General features: G+C 43.6%; 1 protein-coding gene across 1 annotated transcript in view; it reads left to right on the plus strand.

Moving 5' to 3' along the window:
• The first annotated feature begins 2,540 nt into the window (after positions 1 to 2,540).
• Positions 2,541 to 18,159, plus strand: part of LOC122938409 (cytochrome P450 2C39-like) — a 103,579-nt gene continuing 87,960 nt past the window's right edge. Inside the window, exons 1-2 of the mRNA XM_044293891.1 lie at positions 2,541 to 2,585; positions 4,203 to 4,384. Of these exons, the coding sequence (XP_044149826.1) occupies positions 4,208 to 4,384 (177 nt within the window). The 5' untranslated portion in view covers positions 2,541 to 2,585; positions 4,203 to 4,207. The remainder of the gene's footprint in view (positions 2,586 to 4,202; positions 4,385 to 18,159) is intronic.

Consider the following 18,159-nt stretch of genomic DNA (forward strand, 5'->3'; position numbering starts at 1 on the left):
CTCACTGCTCTTACAGTAAAGAGTCCATAGTCTCACTGCTCTTACAGTAAAGAGTCCATAGTCTCACTGCTCTTACAGTAAAGAGTCCATAGTCTCACTGCTCTTACAGTAAGAGTCCATAGTCTCACTGCTCTTACAGTAAAGAGTCCATAGTCTCACTGCTCTTACAGTAAAGAGTCCATAGTCTCACTGCTCTTACAGTAAAGAGTCCATAGTCTCACTGCTCTTACAGTATAAAGTCCATAGTCTCACTGCTCTTACAGTAAAGAGTCCATAGTCTCACTGCTCTTACAGTAAAGAGTCCATAGTCTCACTGCTCTTACAGTAAAGAGTCCATAGTCTCACTGCTCTTACAGTAAAGAGTCCATAGTCTCACTGCTCTTACAGTAAAGAGTCCATAGTCTCACTGCTCTTACAGTAAAGAGTCCATAGTCTCACTGCTCTTACAGTAAAGAGTCCATAGTCTCACTGCTCTTACAGTAAAGAGTCCATAGTCTCACTGCTCTTACAGTAAAGAGTCCATAGTCTCACTGCTCTTACAGTAAGAGTCCATAGTCTCACTGCTCTTACAGTAAAGAGTCCATAGTCTCACTGCTCTTACAGTAAGAGTCCATAGTCTCACTGCTCTTACAGTAAAGAGTCCATAGTCTCACTGCTCTTACAGTAAAGAGTCCATAGTCTCACTGCTCTTACAGTATAGAGTCCATAGTCTCACTGCTCTTACAGTAAAGAGTCCATAGTCTCACTGCTCTTACAGTAAAGAGTCCATAGTCTCACTGCTCTTACAGTAAAGAGTCCATAGTCTCACTGCTCTTACAGTAAAGAGTCCATAAGTCTCATTGCACTCTTACAGTAATAGAGTCCCATAGTCTCACTGCTCTTACAGTATAGAGTCCATAGTCTCACTGCTCTTACAGTAAAGAGTCCCATAGTCTCACTGCTCTTACAGTATAGAGTCCATAGTCTCACTGCTCTTACAGTAAAGAGTCCATAGTCTCACTGCTCTTTCAGTAAAGAGTCCATAGTCTCACTGCTCTTACAGTATAGAGTCCATAGTCTCACTGCTCTTACAGTAAAGAGTCCATAGTCTCACTGCTCTTACAGTAAAGAGTTCCATAGTATCACTGCTCTTACAGTAAAGAGTCCATAGTATCACTGCTCTTACAGTAAAGAGTCCCATAGTCTCACTGCTCTTACAGTATAGAGTCCATAGTCTCACTGCTCTTACAGTAAAGAGTCTATAGTCTCACTGCTCTTACAGTATAGAGTCCATAGTCTCACTGCTCTTGCAGTAAAGAGTCCATAGTCTCACTGCTCTTACAGTAAAGAGTTCCATAGTCTAACTGCTCTTACCGTAAAGAATCCTCTTCCATGTTTGTGTACAAACCTTCTTTCCCCCAGACGCAGAGGATGTCCCCTCGTCACAGTCACAGTCCTGGAGATAAATAGATGATGGGAGAGATCTCTGTACTGACCCCCGATATAATTATACATGGTTATTAGATTTCCCCTTAGTCGTCTTTTTTTCTAAAGTGAATAACCCTATCCGGCATGAAACAAGATGCAAGTCAATGGTGCCAGATCTGTGTTCTCGGACACAAGAGAAAACTGATCTGTCGCCCGTTGACTTACAGTGGTTTTAGTGCCTGAGATAGATACATTCATGATGGATGGAGACGGTTGTATTATCCTAAAAGATACGTTTTTGCTGATCCATGATGGATCCAGCAAAAACACAGATGTGAAAGTAGCCTAATTTTGATAATATTTCTGGGACTTGTAGTCCACGCATTCCAGTTATTACTTTAGTTGCCCTCCTCCTAACCCTCTCCAGCTCTGCTATGTCTGCCTTGTTCACAGGAGCCCAGAACTGTACACAGTCCTCCATGTGTGGTCTGACTAGTGATGTGTAAAGTGGCAGGGCTATGTTCTCTTCACCGGCATCTATGCTCCTTGTGATGCCTCAACGATCTTATCGGCCTTGGGAGCAGCTGCTACATACTAAGAAGTACTAAGAAGATCAGACATTACAGAGAAACGGGCAAATTACCATTTAAAAGGGTATTCCAGTTATAGACAGTTAAGCTCTATCCACGGGTTAGATCAGTGGGAGTCCTACCTCTGCGACCCCCACCCATCACGAGAATGGGGCCCTGTACCAGGTGGATCCCCAAAAATGAACGGAACGGGCATCCTATTAGTTTCTGTGGGAGTACCAGAGATAGTCGGCCACTCTGTTTTATTTCTGGGGCCCCATAGGGTACAGAGCCCCTGTTCTCATAACATGAATAACTTTATATAACTGGAATATCTCTTTAAAATAAGAGGTATGAGGACCCTGATCAGAAGAACTTACAATCTACAAGGAGATAACATTCCTAGGGAAGTATGTGCGGCTATTGTAAAACAAAACAGGCAAGTCTGGTGCAACCGGCACACTTACACAAACACACAGAGACTAAGGGGTTAATGAGATAGTGATGGAGTTAATCATTAGTGTATTAGTGAATATATCTTCGACAGATCAGATGGAGTGATCAGAACTCAGCTGAGGTTGACCAGGACGGAGGAGCCGGATGACACAGGTCAGTGAGAAGCTTGCTATGGTGTCTGCAGGATGAGGCTGCATGTTCTGGACTTCTTCGGCCACATTCATTCAGCTATTTCTGGCAGTTTTTGCTGCCAAAAAACGTGGAAATGATGAAGTGCCGAAAATTTGCATTTCTCATTACTTAACAAGTTTAAAAAATGAAAAAAAACGCGTTAGGAAATGTCATTTTAGTTCGAGGTACTAAGAAGAAAGTCCTCGGTGCAGATCTGCAGGACGTCTGCTGACAGCAGGAGCAGAACGGGTCTTCGTGCTTCACTTGCACCAAATTAATATTAAACTCAAATCTTTTAATAGATTTGGCGCAAGACATTCCAACTACTCCAAGTTAGATATGGCGGTGTTAGTAGATGTGGGTCAAGTGTGTATATACCATATAGCCTGCAGCATCCTGAGAATGGGGGTTAGAGCGGAACGTCTCATGAAGTATCAGCACAGGGAACCAGGGAGCGGTCTGGAGGTCATCCTGACATCGGACCGCACATTGCCCCACGCCACATGCAGAACATTGCAATAGTCAGAATACACATGGCTGTACACGGGTCTCACATACGTGAGGTCATACTGAAGATTTACAAGGTTCGTATTTTCCGATACGAAATCTACACCAGATAGTGGACAGTGGATATTGATGTGTAAACGCTGAGGATTTTCCACACACTTCAGGTAGATTCATAAACTGACATGTCCTTAAGTGTCCACAGCATGCTTCATACCTCATCCAGGTCGCTGCTGCTGTGAAAGCTGAGGATTTTTCGCACATGATTTACCTGCCTCCTACATATTTAGACCGGGGAATGAAACTCCACTTTTTCGTAAATGTGTCCCAAGGTTTCTACTGGATTGTAATGAAAAAAAAACTCCACAAATACAGGTGAAACTCGAAAAATTAGAATATTGTGCAAAACTTCTTTTATTTCAGTAATGCAGCTTACAAGGAATTGCATTAATGCAGCTTAAAATTAGAATTTTGTGAAAAGGTTGAATATTCTCGGCTCAAAGTGTCACCCTCTAGTCAGCTGATTAATCCATATCCTCTGAGCAAAGGGGACCTCAAAACTGTGACTTTGGGGTTTCATAAGCTGTAAGCCATAATCATCCAAATTATACCAAATAAAGGCTTGGAATCTCTCGCTTTGCCTGTAACGAGTCTCATCTGTTAGTTTCACCTTTTAAGTTGCATTACTGAAATAAATGAACTTTGCACAATATTCTAATTTTTCGAGTTTCACCTGTATAGTAAATTCACATAACTGCCCCCCTCACATTTATGATAAAACGCCTGGATCGATGACTGCTGTATCGGTGATTCTCATGAGTGAGTCCAGTATCGGATAAGCCTTTCTAGGTGACAGATCAGGTTTTGTAATGGAGTTGTGTACTTGTATTCATTTGGTTGGTGGATAACCTCATATTAGTGCATTAGTCTATATATCACCTGCATAGACTGTGGCACAGCAATAATTCCAGTGTAATGATACAGAACAATGATGTCGAGGTTGTGAGGTCAGGACAGGGTTAATTCCAGCTGGTCTAGTTAGGTGAGAAAACAGTGAACACAAAGGTGAAAGTAACAGCCTGATCCTTTTCACAGGAACCATGGAGCTGATCACCATCCTCACTCTCTCCTTCATCTTCCTCCTCACGGTCTATATTCTTCAGTCATGGTCCAGACAGCATGGATACCACTCATTGCCCCCCGGACCTACCCCGATTCCTGTGCTAGGGACCCCCAAGTACATGGACTTGAGATATGCTGCCAAGGACTTGCAGAAGGTAAGTGTCTACAGGGAGACATGGAGCAGTGCATGCTGGGTGGCGTAGATATCGAATACTCATCTTCATACACCACAGACATGAGATCTTCAGAGTTCAGTGTGGTCAAGGGACAACTAGAATATTCAATATGTCTTGACTAAGGAATTGTCGCCTCGCTCCTCCCAAGCGTCACCCCACCATTCCACTCCATTCCAAAGGAAGACTCAACAACTGTAGGTGGATGTAATTGGCCACAGCAGCTATTTTATTAAACAAAACAACATAAATAACATAAATAACAACTAGTGTTGAGCGAATCAAAGCATCCGAAGTGGAATTTGATCCAAAGTTTAGCAAAAATTGTATTCCCCACTTCATGGTAACTAGGGTTGAGTTAACCATAACTGTAAAGTTTGGGTTCGGTGTTCGGCAATTTCTTAGCGCTTTTTGAAAGGCTGCAAAGCAGCTAATCAACAAGCGTTTAACTCTGTGGCCTTAGAAGCCATCACAGCCATGCCTACTAATGGCATGGCTGTGATTGGCCAGTGCAGCATGTGACCCAGCCGCTATATGCAGTAAGCCGGATTGTGACTAATGCACACTGGCGCAAAATTAATAGTTTTTAGTTCATGATGCCAATTGCAAGGTGCGCAGGTTATAGTCTCAGGGCCCTTTAAGATGGTATAGCTCACGTACCAGGTGAGGAATGCCAGAGGGGGATAATGTTTCTGTGTAGTGTCAACGGTGTCTCCTACCTTGGTACGGCTGGACTCCTGGATCCCGGCTCACTTGCAATAAAATGAGTGTTGTTAATAGGAGTAATGGAGGAACTCTGATAGCAGTAAATGAGATCCAAACAGGTAATATGATCCAACTTGTCTTTACTGAATGGCAGCTTTAAATCCACACAAGTTATAGCCATAGTCTTGGGTCCCAGCAGGTATAGGCAATGTATGGCAGGGATCAGTATCTCTTCTGCTTCTATACTATGTGCCTGGAGAATATGGCAGGTATTTATCTTCTGCTCTGTCTGTCTTCTGCTTGTAATGGGCCTGACTAGCTGAGGAGGTATTTGGCTTCTCCTGGACTCTGGACAAGTACTCACAGGACTGCTCACAGGGAATGATGTCTTCCTGGAGATCTGTAGTTCTGGAGGGTTGCTTGCTTGTCACCAGCTGAGGTAGGTGACTCAGGCTGGGAAGAGTGATCCTTGGCCTAAGCCGAGGCTGGATCCTAGGTTGGGTTCCCTGGTTCTGGGAGCTCCTACCAACACAGCCTTCCCCCAGCAGGGGTGGCTGGTACACTAACTTAACTTCCTTCTCCTCCTCATGAGACAGGACATGGGAACAGTCCACTTCTGCTCATACAGGGGAGACTAGATTGGAATGAACTATTCCAGTCTAGGTATACTAAACTAGCTATATACCTGATCACACATTGCCGCCACCTGCTGGTGTACAGGGAAATTACAGCATGATATATGAAACAGGCATAAAATATATATATATATATATATATATATATACAGGGAAATGCAATTTTAGATTACACAAGATGGCAATAAATAAACACCTGACATGTTGTAGCAGGGAAACAGAGTTTAGTAACATACTCTGGGATGTTACATATATAAGCTGGAGTAATGTAGTGCTGCACGTCACTCTGCTGTTACTAGTGTAGGGAGAAGATGCTGCTGCTGTGAGGGAGTGTCACGGAAGGTGTACAGGAAACAAGACAATGCAAAATGAATATATGACTCACTGGATCCAAAACTAAGGAACAAAAGGGAGACCCCTGCATAAGACCTGGCACTCTCCCTGACTCTGCTCAGCCTATGCGAACACCCCAATGGTGGATGATCGCATATCCACGTACCTCGACTATATAACACCTGGTCACCTGGGATTCAGCAAACATAAAATCACAAATGAATGTACAACACTTATCTTGTAGAAGACTGGTAAATAGGATCAGCATGCACACACACTCCAGGAAGTTGTATAAACCGCACACTAATGCATTATGGGGAGGAATTTAAAGGGATGCAATCAGTCCAACTACAAGACAGCTGAGAGACTAACGAGATAAGGAACTGAAAACCAAAACAAAGAAAAGCTCAAGGAGGAGGTTCTGAAAGGCATCTGTCAGAGCTTCTCAGATGTCTGGTTGTGACAGTACCCCTCCCTCTACGAGTGGACTCCGGACACTCAGAGCCCACCTTCTCAGGATGGGACCTATGGAAAGCCCTGATGAGACGAGTGGCCTTAATGTCCGTCACTGGGACCCACATCCTCTCCTCAGGACCACAACCCTCCCAATGAACGAGGTACTGGAGAGAACCGCGGACAACACGAGAATCCACAATCCTAGAGACCTGAAATTCAAGATTCCCATCAACCATAAATCGGAGGAGGAGGCAAAGGCGAGGGTACAATGGGTTGAACATAAGGTTTTATTAAAGACTTATGAAAAACATTATGGATCTTCCAAGTCTGAGGAAGATCAAGACGGTAGGCAACAGGATTGATGACAGACAGGATTTTGTAAGGCCCAATAAACTTAGGACCCAACTTCCAGGAGGGAACCTTCAATTTGATATTCTTAGTAGACAACCACACCAGATTACCAACATTCAGGTCCGGACCAGGCACACGTCTCTTATCTGCCACACGCTTATTTCTCTCACTCATGCTCTTTAGATTATCCTGAATCTTTTGCCAAATCGATGACAAAGATGAGGAGAATCTGTCCTCATCAGGTAAACCAGAAGACCCCTCTCCCGAGAATATCCCAAACTGCGGATGAAACCCATATGCACCAAAAAATGGTGACTTATCAGAGGACTCCTGACGACGGTTATTTAAAGCAAACTCGGCAAGGGACAAAAAAGAACACCAATCCTCCTGATTCTCCGCCACAAAACAGCGTAGATATGTCTCCAGATTCTGATTGACGCGTTCTGTCTGGCCATTCGACTGCGGGTGGAAAGCAGAAGAGAATGACAACCGAACCCCCAAGCGAGAACAGAAAGCCTTCCAGAATCTGGAAACACACTGCGTGCCCCTATCAGAGACTATGTCTTAAGGAATACCATGCAATTTGACAATTTGATCATTAAATGCCTGTGCTAGCGTCTTAGCATTGGGCAAACCAGGAAAACTGATTAAATGCACCATTTTGCTAAAACGGTCCACCACCACCAGAATCACAGTCTTCCCCGAGGAACGAGGCAGGTTCGTAATGAAGTCCATGGACAGATGTGTCCAAGGACGGGAAGGAATGGGTAAGGGAAGGAGAGGACCTGATGGCCGTGAATGAGGGACTTTGGCACGAGCGCAAGTCTCGCAGGCTGCCACAAAACCCTCAACCGACTTACGAAGCGCAGGCCACCAGAATCTCCGAGCGATGAGATCCACTGTGGCTCTTGCCCCCGGGTGCCCAGCAAGGACCGTATCGTGGTGTTCCTTAAAAATCTTGTGTCTTAAAGCGAGAGGCACAAACAACCTCCCAGGAGGACAAAGATCAGGAGCCTCTGACTGGGCTGCCTGCACCTCTGACTCCAATTCAGGAAAAAGAGCAGAGACTACCACACCTTCAGCCAAAATGGGACCCGGGTCTTCAAAATTCCCACCTCCAGGAAAACAACGTGACAGGGCATCTGCCTTCACATTCTTAACCCCAGGGCAGAACGTGACAACAAAATTAAACCTTGAAAAGAACAAAGACCATCTGGCCTGTCTCGGGTTCAGACGCTTGGCTGACTCCAAGTAGGCCAGATTTTTATGGTCAGTAAACACGGTAATAGGGTGTCTGGCTCCCTCTAGCCAATGGCGCCATTCCTCAAAAGCCAACTTGATGGCCAACAATTCCCTATCTCCCACATCGTAATTTCTCTCTGCGGAGGAGAGTTTCTTCGAGAAAAGGGCACACGGTCGCCATTTGGCAGGAGAGGAACCCTGAGACAAGACCGCCCCCACACCCACCTCAGAAGCATCAACCTCAACTATGAAGGGTAGAGAAATATCAGGGTTGTACCAAGATGGGAGCGGAAGCAAAACTCTCCTTGATATTAGAAAAGGCCTTACGCGCCTCTACCGACCAGGAAGAAAAATCTACCCCCTTTCTGGTCATATCAGTGAGTGGTTTAACAATAGAGGAATAATTCAAAATAAACTTCCTGTAATAATTGGCAAAGCCCAAAAAAAAAAGCCTCAGCGCCTTCTGATTCTCAGGAAGCTCCCACTCAAGCACAGCGCGGACCTTCTCGGGGTCCATGCGAAAACCAGAAGCGGAGAGAAGAAACCCCAGAAATTGAATTTCTGGAACCGCAAACACACATTTTTCCAGTTTCGCGTATAATTTATTCTCCCGCAGGATGAGCAAGACCTGACGTAAGTGTTCCTTATGAGTTTTGAAATCAGGAGAAAAAAATCTAAATGTCATCCAAATACACTAATACAAATTTTCCCATTAAATTATAAAAAATGCTGTTCACGAAATGCTGAAAAACGGCTGGGGCATTCATCAAACCAAAAGGCATAACCAAATTCTCAAAATGGCCCTCAAGGGTATTGAAGGCCGTCATCCATTCGTCTCCTTCTCTGACCCTGACCAGGTTGTATGCCCCTCTTAGATCTAATTTGGAAAAGACTTTAGCCCCAACAATCTGGTTAAACAGGTCCGGGATCAGAGGAAGCGGATAAGGGTCACGAATAGTGATACTGTTCAGCTCCCTGAAATCCAGACAAGGTCTTAAAGAACCATCTTTTTTCTTAACAAAGAAAAAAACAGCGGCAACAGGTGACTTCGAGGGTCGTATGTGTCCTTTTCTCAGACTCTCAGAGATATAAGCACGCATAGCGATCCTTTCAGGTTGGGAAAGATTGTATAAACGAGATTTAGGCAGCTTGGCGCCTGGGATGAGATTAATAGGGCAATCGTACTCCCTGTGCGGGGGCAAATCCTGAACTCCACTCTCAGAGAAGACATCCGAAAACTCAGAGAGAAAAGGTGGTACAGCATTAGGCCTCATGCACACGACCGTTGTGTGCATCCGTGGCCGTTGTGCCGTTTTCATTATTTTTTCGCGGACCCATTGACTTTCAATGGGTCCGTGGAAAAATCGGAAAATGCACCGTTTTGCAGCCGAGACCGTGATCCGTGTATCCTGTCCGTCAAAAAAATATGACCTGTCCAAGATTGGCATCCGTGTCCGTAGGTTTCTTTCATACAGACGGATCCGAAGATCAGTCTGCATAAAAGCTTTTTCAGATCTAAGTTTTCACTTCGTGAAAATTCATATCCGACAGTATATTCTAACACAGAGGCGTTCCCATGGTGATGGGGACGCTTCTAGTTAGAATACACTACAAACTGTGTACAAGACTGCCCCCAGCACCCGATCTCTTACAGGGAGCCGTGATCAGCACAATTAACCCCTTCATGTGCGGCACCTGAAGGGGTTAATTGTACTATCATATCCCCCTGTAAGAGATCAGGGCTGCCAGGCAGCAGGGGGCAGACCCCCCCCCCCCCAGTTTGAATATCATTGGTGGCCAGTGCGGCCCCCCCCCCTCCCTCCCTCTATTGTAATAATTTGTTGGTGGCACAGTGTGCGCCCCCCATCGCCCCCCCCTTCCTCCCTGTATTGTAATAATTATTCGTTGGTGGCACAGTGTGCACCCCCCATCGACCCCCCCCTTCCTCCCTGTATTGTAATAATTATTCGTTGGTGGCACAGTGTGCGCCCCCCCCCATCGCCCCCCCTTCCTCCCTGTATTGTAATAATTATTCGTTGGTGGCACAGTGTGCGCCCCCCATCGGCCCCCCCCTTCCTCCCTGTATTGTAATAATTATTCGTTGGCGCACACTGTGCCACCCACGAATAATTATTACAATACAGGGAGGAAGGGGGGGGGCGATGGGGGCGCACACTGTGCCACCAACGAATAATTATTACAATACAGGGAGGAAGGGGGGGGGCGGGGGGGCGCACACTGTGCCACCCACGAATAATTATTACAATACAGGGAGGAAGGGGGGGCGATGGGGGCCGCACTGGTCACCAATGATATTCAAACTGGGGAGGGGGGGGGTCTGCCCCCTGCTGCCTGGCAGCCCTGATCTCTTACAGGGGTTAATTGTGCTGATCACGGCCCCCTGTAAGAGATCGGGTGCTGCCAGGCAGCAGGGGGCAGTCATGTACACAGTTTGTAGTATATTCTAACTAGAAGCGTCCCAATCACCATGGGAACGCCTCTGTGTTAGAATATACTGTCGGAAATGAGTTTTCACGATGTAACTCATATCCGACAGTATATTCTAACATAGAGGCGTTCCCATGGTGATGGGGATGCTTCAAGTTAAAATATACCATCGGATTGGAGAAAACTCTGATCCGATGGTATAAAAGGGACTCCAGACTTTACATTGAAAGTCAATGGGGACGGATCCGTTTGAAATGGCACCATATTGTGTCAACGTCAAACGGATCCGTCCCCCCTGACTTGCATTGTAATTCAGGACGGATTTGTTTGGCTCCGCACGGCCAGGCGGACATCAAAATGACTTTTTTTTCATGTCCGTGGATCCTCCAAAAATCAAGGAAGACCCACGGACGAAAAAACGGTCACGGATCACGGACCCCGTTTTTGCGGACCGTGAAAAAATACTGTCGTGTGCATGAGGCCTTAGTAGAAACCTCAGAAACAGATGTCGTGAGGCAATTCTCTCTGCAAAAGTCACTCCAACCATTTATTTGCCTCGCTTGCCAATCAATGGTGGGGTTATGTTTAGTGAGCCAGGGTAGCCCCAACACAAGAGGAGTAGGTAATCCACTAAGGACGAAACATGACACATCCTCAACATGAGCATCACTCACAATTAAACAAATATTGTAAACTATGCCCTTTAATGATTTCTGAGAAAGTGGAGCGGAATCAATAGCAAAAACAGGAATATCCTTTCCCAAAGTGCACACCTGGAAACCATGTGTTATCGCAAAATGATTATCAATGAGATTGACCGCTGCTCCACTATCTACAAAAATCTCACAAAAAATGTTCTTGCTCTCTAGCGCCACCCTAGCCGGCAGGAAAAAACGGGAACTACAAGCAAACGGAAAACCTTCAATTTCTGCCTCAACCCTGCCAATAGTAACAGACGGAACATTTTTAATAGATTTTTTCCTTTTTGTTTCTTTATTACTCCCAGAAGACTGCCTGAATCTCCTAGAGGGACAAACATTTGCCAAATGATTTATATCTTCTGTCGAACCCAAACATCCAGGTGTCCGCTCAACTCTAATTGGCATCTGTGTCTTATCATCATCCACCTCCAACACTAATTGCTGTTCCCCAGCATCATGTTCTTGTGACTCTGGATGCTCAAGAGGTTGGGAATCGGGGGACAAGATCTCAGGTCCCTCTTCAAGCGTGCTTGGCGAGAGGGCCAAATCAATTAATGGCGATGAAAAGAGGTACTCGGAATATCCGAGTGTTGGATCATTTGTTTGGCCATACTGTAAGTGGTGGAAGGAAGAAGGATCAGGGTGAGGATTGTGTGGGCCAGACTTCTGGCTACTGAGACTGAACTTGGAAGACAGGGTGGTGCTTAACCCACTGGAAGCATTATCTGCTGCAATCCAACCAACCACCTGCTTGCACTGGTCTGACTTCAAGAGTGGTGTCCTGTGGCGCCCTGCAACCTGGGACATGAACCTAGGTATCTTGGATGATTGTTTTTCTTGTGCTCTGGTAGCAGGCACAGTTTCAACGTGCCCAGGGCCACGGCCTCTGCGTGCACCATCAGCATCACTGCCACTTCCCCGTCCCCCCTTAATGCTCACCTTCTTCATATTAAATGTTATATGCACGCTTGACACACAAGATGTGGTACGAATGTCACAGTTCACAGCAAGCACAGTATATGGAAAAAGTACGTAAAAGTAGGGAAAAAGGAACATAGATTTAACTTATATTTGCTATTGCAGCGCAGATGTAACAATTCACTGCAGACACTGTTTATAGGCAAAGTGTGGATAAATTATGGAAAAAATATACTTGTTGTCACTAATATTTTTCCAAATATCTGGCCCTGACACACAGACACTATTGCAGCACAGATGTGACAATTCACAGCAGGGACCGTTTATAAGAAAAATTTGGATAAATTATGGAAAAATATATATTTCATTTAGCTAATATTTTTCCCAATATCTGGGCCTGACACACACACTCTATTGCAGCACAGATGTGACAACCGTTTATAGGACAAATGTGGATAAATTATGGAAAAAATATAATTGTTTTCAATAATATTCTTCCTATCTCTGGCCCTGACACACAGAAGGTATTGCTGAACAGATGTCACAAGTCTCTGCAGACACCCTCTAGAGAAAAAGAATCGCTAAGTATGGAAAAAAGAAAATCGAAGACTACTTTGCAAGATTAAATTGCTGTCACCACACAAAAAAGCCCTTAAAAGTACTTTTGGGTCTTTGAAACATTTTGAAATTGAATAAATTGCAATCACAAACTCCCTACACTATCTGTCCCTTCCTAAGCGCAGCTCTCCCTGACTTGCAATGAGCCGAACCCGTGTCATCATGTGCTATATAGCACCCGATGACGCGTTCCGGCCAGCCAATCACTGTAATGCCAGTAGCCAACATATCCACTGGCATTACAGTGATGGCAGTACTTACCTGCACGTTTATTGACTCCTTAGTAGCCGCGAAACGTGTGGGAAGGAGACTCAAGCATAGCGCTCGAGCACATGCGGTACTCGGCCGAGTACCGCCATGTGACGAGCATAGCGATGCTCGAGCCGAACTGGTATTCGGCATGCTCACTCAACACTAGTCATTATTGCTGAGGTAACCTTGGATAAGTCTCCAAGTTCAGTTTTTTGACTGGGAAACTGAGCATGTCCTACGTTGGGGTCTCGATGCCAATCCTGAGGTCTCAAGTCTCTCAAATCCTTCAGGCACGACCTTCTTTATACTCCACTTATGTGGATGTTTTTGACAAGAAGGAGGCTAGAATTCTGTCACCGCAGAGACCATATGAATATCCTATTGACCTAATGCCCTCCATGCGGTCAAGTATATCCACTGTACCTTCTGCAGACTGATACCATGCACGAATACATAAAGGTCCACGTTGAATAGGCTAATGAATGGAAGACAGCCTGTAACACTCATGATGGCCATTATGAATCTTGTCATGCCCATGGGGCTCAGCAATGCCACAGCTATGTTTCAAAAGTTTGTTAATGAAATCTTCCATGATCTGCTCTCTGTCTGCATGGTGGTACTGTCTATCTTAAAAACCTGTATTAGAAGCATGTTTGTGCTGCACTACAGTGTCTGCAGGAAAATTCACGCTACGCCAAGTTTGAGAAGTGCCTCTTTGTGAACTCATCTCTTTATTTTCTTGGCTATGTGATCTCTGAAAAGATATCTGCAGTTTTTGAATATCCATTCAGTGGCTTTTGGGCTTTTCTGATTATTATCAGCAGTTTATCTTCCATTTCTTCATCTTACATTCTACCTAAACCTTGAATTACCCTGGCATCACCTACTATACCTGTCCCTCCAAACTGCTCAGTGACTAAATCCTATTTAAGCCTGATGGACTTTATTTTTTGAATGCTTCAATTTTGCTCATTTAGAACAGCACGGTGGATGGCCCCACATGTTCCTTTTACCTAACAGATCAGGTTTCTGAATCTTAACATATAATTGATCTGGCTGAATTACGTCTCTTGCCACTGCCTTAAGTTAAGGACATTCTCTCAGGTAAAAAACATTTGTTCCCACAGCCAACAGAAAACACATCCTTGCTTGAGAATATAAGTATAGAATTGATGGGGGCCAAGAAGTCCGTAATACAATGAATTCTATTTTTAATTTTTATTGGTAATCCGGCACTTTCATGCGAGGTCCATAAGGGCGCACACGACTGTATATATTTTACGGTCTGCAAAAAACGGATCCGCCAAAAATACAGATGACGTCCGTGTGCATTCTGTATTTTGCATAATGGATTAGCTGGGCCCTAACAGGACAGTACTATCCTTGTCTGTAATGCGGACAATAATAGGAGGTTCTATTTTTTTTTGCGGAATGGAAATACGGACATACGGAAACGTATGGTGGATTGGGAGGGAGGGTTGAAATTGGTCCGAGAAGAGATTTTGGGACCCTGCGATAAACATCAATGCACCAGTTCTTCTCAGAAAATTCCATCTTTGGTCTAGACCAAAGAAGAGGAGGCATAAGTAGGGGGTACTGTGAAGCTGGGCAGAGCCACCAGTGTACTTACCCTTCCCACTAATCCACACCATCTTTTGTTACACACCATCTCAGCTTGCTACCTAGTGATCACTCCCTTAGGACCTGTGTGCTCTCCCAAGCTCTTAACCTCCTAAGGACACAGGGCATACAGGTACGCCCTGATGTCCTGGTACTTAACCCCTTAAGGACTCGGCCCTATTTCACCTTACAGACTTGGCCATTTTTTGCAAATTTGACCAGTGTCACTTTAAGTGATGATAACTTTAAAACGCTTTGACTTATCCAGGCCATTCTGAGACTGTTTGTTTTTCGTCACATATTGTAATTCATGACACTGGTAAAATCAAGTAAAAAAAAAATATTTTTATTTAAAAAAAATAACAAATTTACTAAATATTTGTAAAAATTGCAAATTTCCAAGTTTTAATTTCTCTACTTCTATAATACATAGTAATACCTCCCAAAATAGTTATTACTTTACATTCCCCATATGTCTACCTCATGTTTGGATCATTTTGGGGATGTTACAAGGCTTAGAAAGTTTAGAAGCAAATCAGACATTTTCAAAAACCCAATTTTTAGGGACCAGTTCAGGTCTGAAGTCATTTTGTGAGGCTTACATAATAGAAACCACCCAAAAATGACCCCATTCTAGAAACTACACCCCTCAAGGTATTCAAAACAGATTTTACAAACTTTGTTAACCCTTTAGGTGTTCCACAAGAACTAATGGAAAATAGAGATACAATTTCAAAATTTCACTTTTTGGGCAGATTTTCCATTTTAATATTTTTTTTCCAGTTACAAAGCAAGGGTTAACAGCCAAACCAAACTCAATATTTATGGCCCTGATTCTGTAGTTTACAGAAAAACCCCATATGTGGTCGTAAACCGCTGTATGGGCACAAGGCAGGGCGCAGAAGGAAAGGAATGCCATACGTTTTTTTGAAGGCAGGTTTTGCCGGACTGTTTTTCTTTACACCATGTCCCATTTAAAGCCCCCCTGATGCACCCCTAGAGTAGAAACTCCATAAAAGTGACCCCATCTAAGAAACTACACCCCTCAAGGTATTAAAAACAGATTTTGCAAACGTCGTTAACCCTTTAGATGTTCCACAAGAGTTATTGGCAAATGGAGATGAAATTTCAGAATTTAAATTTTTGGGCAAATTTTCCATTTTAATCAATTTTTCCTAGTAACAAAGCAAGGGTTAACAGCCAATCAAAACTCAATATTTATGGCCCTGATTCTGTAGTTTACAGAAACACCCCATATGTGGTCGTAAACTGCTGTACGGGCACACGGCAGGGTGCAGAAGGAAAGGAATGCCATACGGTTTTTGGAAGGCAGATTTTGCTGGACTGTTTTTTTGGACACCATGTCCCATTTGAACCCTCCCTGATGCACCCCTAGAGTAGAAACTAAAAAAAAATGGCCCCATTTTAGAAAATACGGGATAGGGTGGCAGTATTGTTGGTATTAGTTTAGGGTACATATGATTTTTGGTTGCTCTATATTACACTTTTTGTGATGTGAGGCAAGATAACAAGAAATAGCTGCTTTGGCACCGTTTTTATTTTTTGTTATTTACAACATTCATCTTACAGGTTAGATAATGTGATATTTTTATAGACCAGGTTGTCACGGATGCGGCGATACCTAATATGTATACTAATATGTAGACTCCATAGTCTCAGAGCCATAATTTTTTCAGTTTTTGGGCGATTTTTATGGGATGAGATGACGGTTTTATTGGCACTATTTTGGGGTGCGTGTGACTTTTTGATCACTTGCGATTACACTTTTTGTGATGTAAGGTGACAAAAAATGGTTTATTTAGCACAGTTTTTATTTTAAATTTTTTACTGTGTTCATCTGAGGGGTTAGGTCATGTAATATTTTTATAGAGCCGGTTGATACGGACGTGGTGATACCTAATATGTATACTTTTTATTTATTTATGTAAGTTTTACACAATTGGTGAGGCGGTGGCTCACTATGGACGGATCTGTGGAACAGGTGCTACTAGCCCAGTAGAGGGACACCCACCCTCAAAGGAAATAAATATATAAAAAACTAGAATGATGGGCGAGCACACTTCATTTGAATCATGCAGTAAATAAAATGTAATTAAATCCAATAAGTAAACACGTGTATAAACATAAAACAAGTCAATCAATAAAATAGCATAAAAGGCAATTATGTTGAGAGTACTGCACTTGGGGTGTTGCCACGGATGTCCAATGGGGGAATAAATTTAGCTCAATAATAAAGTCCAAAGAGTGGGCTGGATCGCACACCTGTAATTCAAAGCACCTCCACATCTACAAGCATGGCCATGCTGTAAAATTGAACTTAAGGACTTTTGCAATAATTTGGAACACACCGCAGATACACTGTGTTCTCCCGATCGTGTTGGACGAAATCTCGTTTGGGAAATTCTGTGAGATCGAGGGTAAGTCAGCTGCAGCTGAACGAAGTTAGACGCCGGCATTGTCCTGCGCCACCCGACTCACGCTAATAACATAGCGTCCACAACGAGGGAGGTAAGAAGTTCGCTTATACAAGCCTTTATACAAGTTCAAATATCCACAGTGACTACGGGATTGTGCAATATTGTTCACTGAGTTAGTGCAAACAATTGGCACTCAAGATTTGAGGAACAAATAGCAATCGAATCTATGCAGTTGATTTGTGATTTAATAGGACATTGTAAATGAGACCATAGGACATGCAGGCACCACCTGTATAATACCTACAGACTTAACTGCAACCGGAGCTCTCCTGGCTAGGAGTATCCAGGGCATCTCTGGCAAATAAAGTGAACTTTAGCGGCATTCGATACTCTAGTCCTATCACTCTTTGGACTTTATTATTGAGCTAAATTTATTCCCCCATTGGACATCCGTGGCAACACCCCAAGTGCAGTACTCTCAACATAATTGTTTTTTATGCTATTGCCTTTTATGCTATTTTATTGATTGACTTGTTTTATGTTTATACACGTGTTTACTTATTGGATTTAATTAAATTTTATTTACTGCATGATTCAAATGAAGTGTGCTCGCCCATCATTCTAGTTTTTTAAGTTTTACACAATGATTTCATTTTTGAAGCCATAGTCTGAGAGCCATAATTTTTTCAGTTTTTGGGCGATTACCTTGGGTAGGGTATGATTTTTGCAGGATGAGATGACGGTTTGATTGGCACTATTTTGGGGTGCGTGTGACTTTTTGATCGCTTGCTATTACACTTTTTGTCATGTAAGGTGACAAAAAATGGTTTATTTAGCAGTTTTTATTTAAATTTTTTTACGGTGTTCATCTGAGGGGTTAGGTCATTTGATATTTTTATAGAGCCGGTCGATATGGATTTTCTGAGCCATAGTTTTTTTATTTTTTGGGCAACTGTCTCAGGTAGGGGCTAATTTTTTGCGGGATGAGGTGATGGTTAAATTGGTACTGTTTCGGTGGGCAAACGCCTTTTTGATCGCTT

This window comes from Bufo gargarizans, chromosome 5, assembly GCF_014858855.1.
Source record: "Bufo gargarizans isolate SCDJY-AF-19 chromosome 5, ASM1485885v1, whole genome shotgun sequence".
Classification (NCBI taxonomy): domain Eukaryota; kingdom Metazoa; phylum Chordata; class Amphibia; order Anura; family Bufonidae; genus Bufo; species Bufo gargarizans.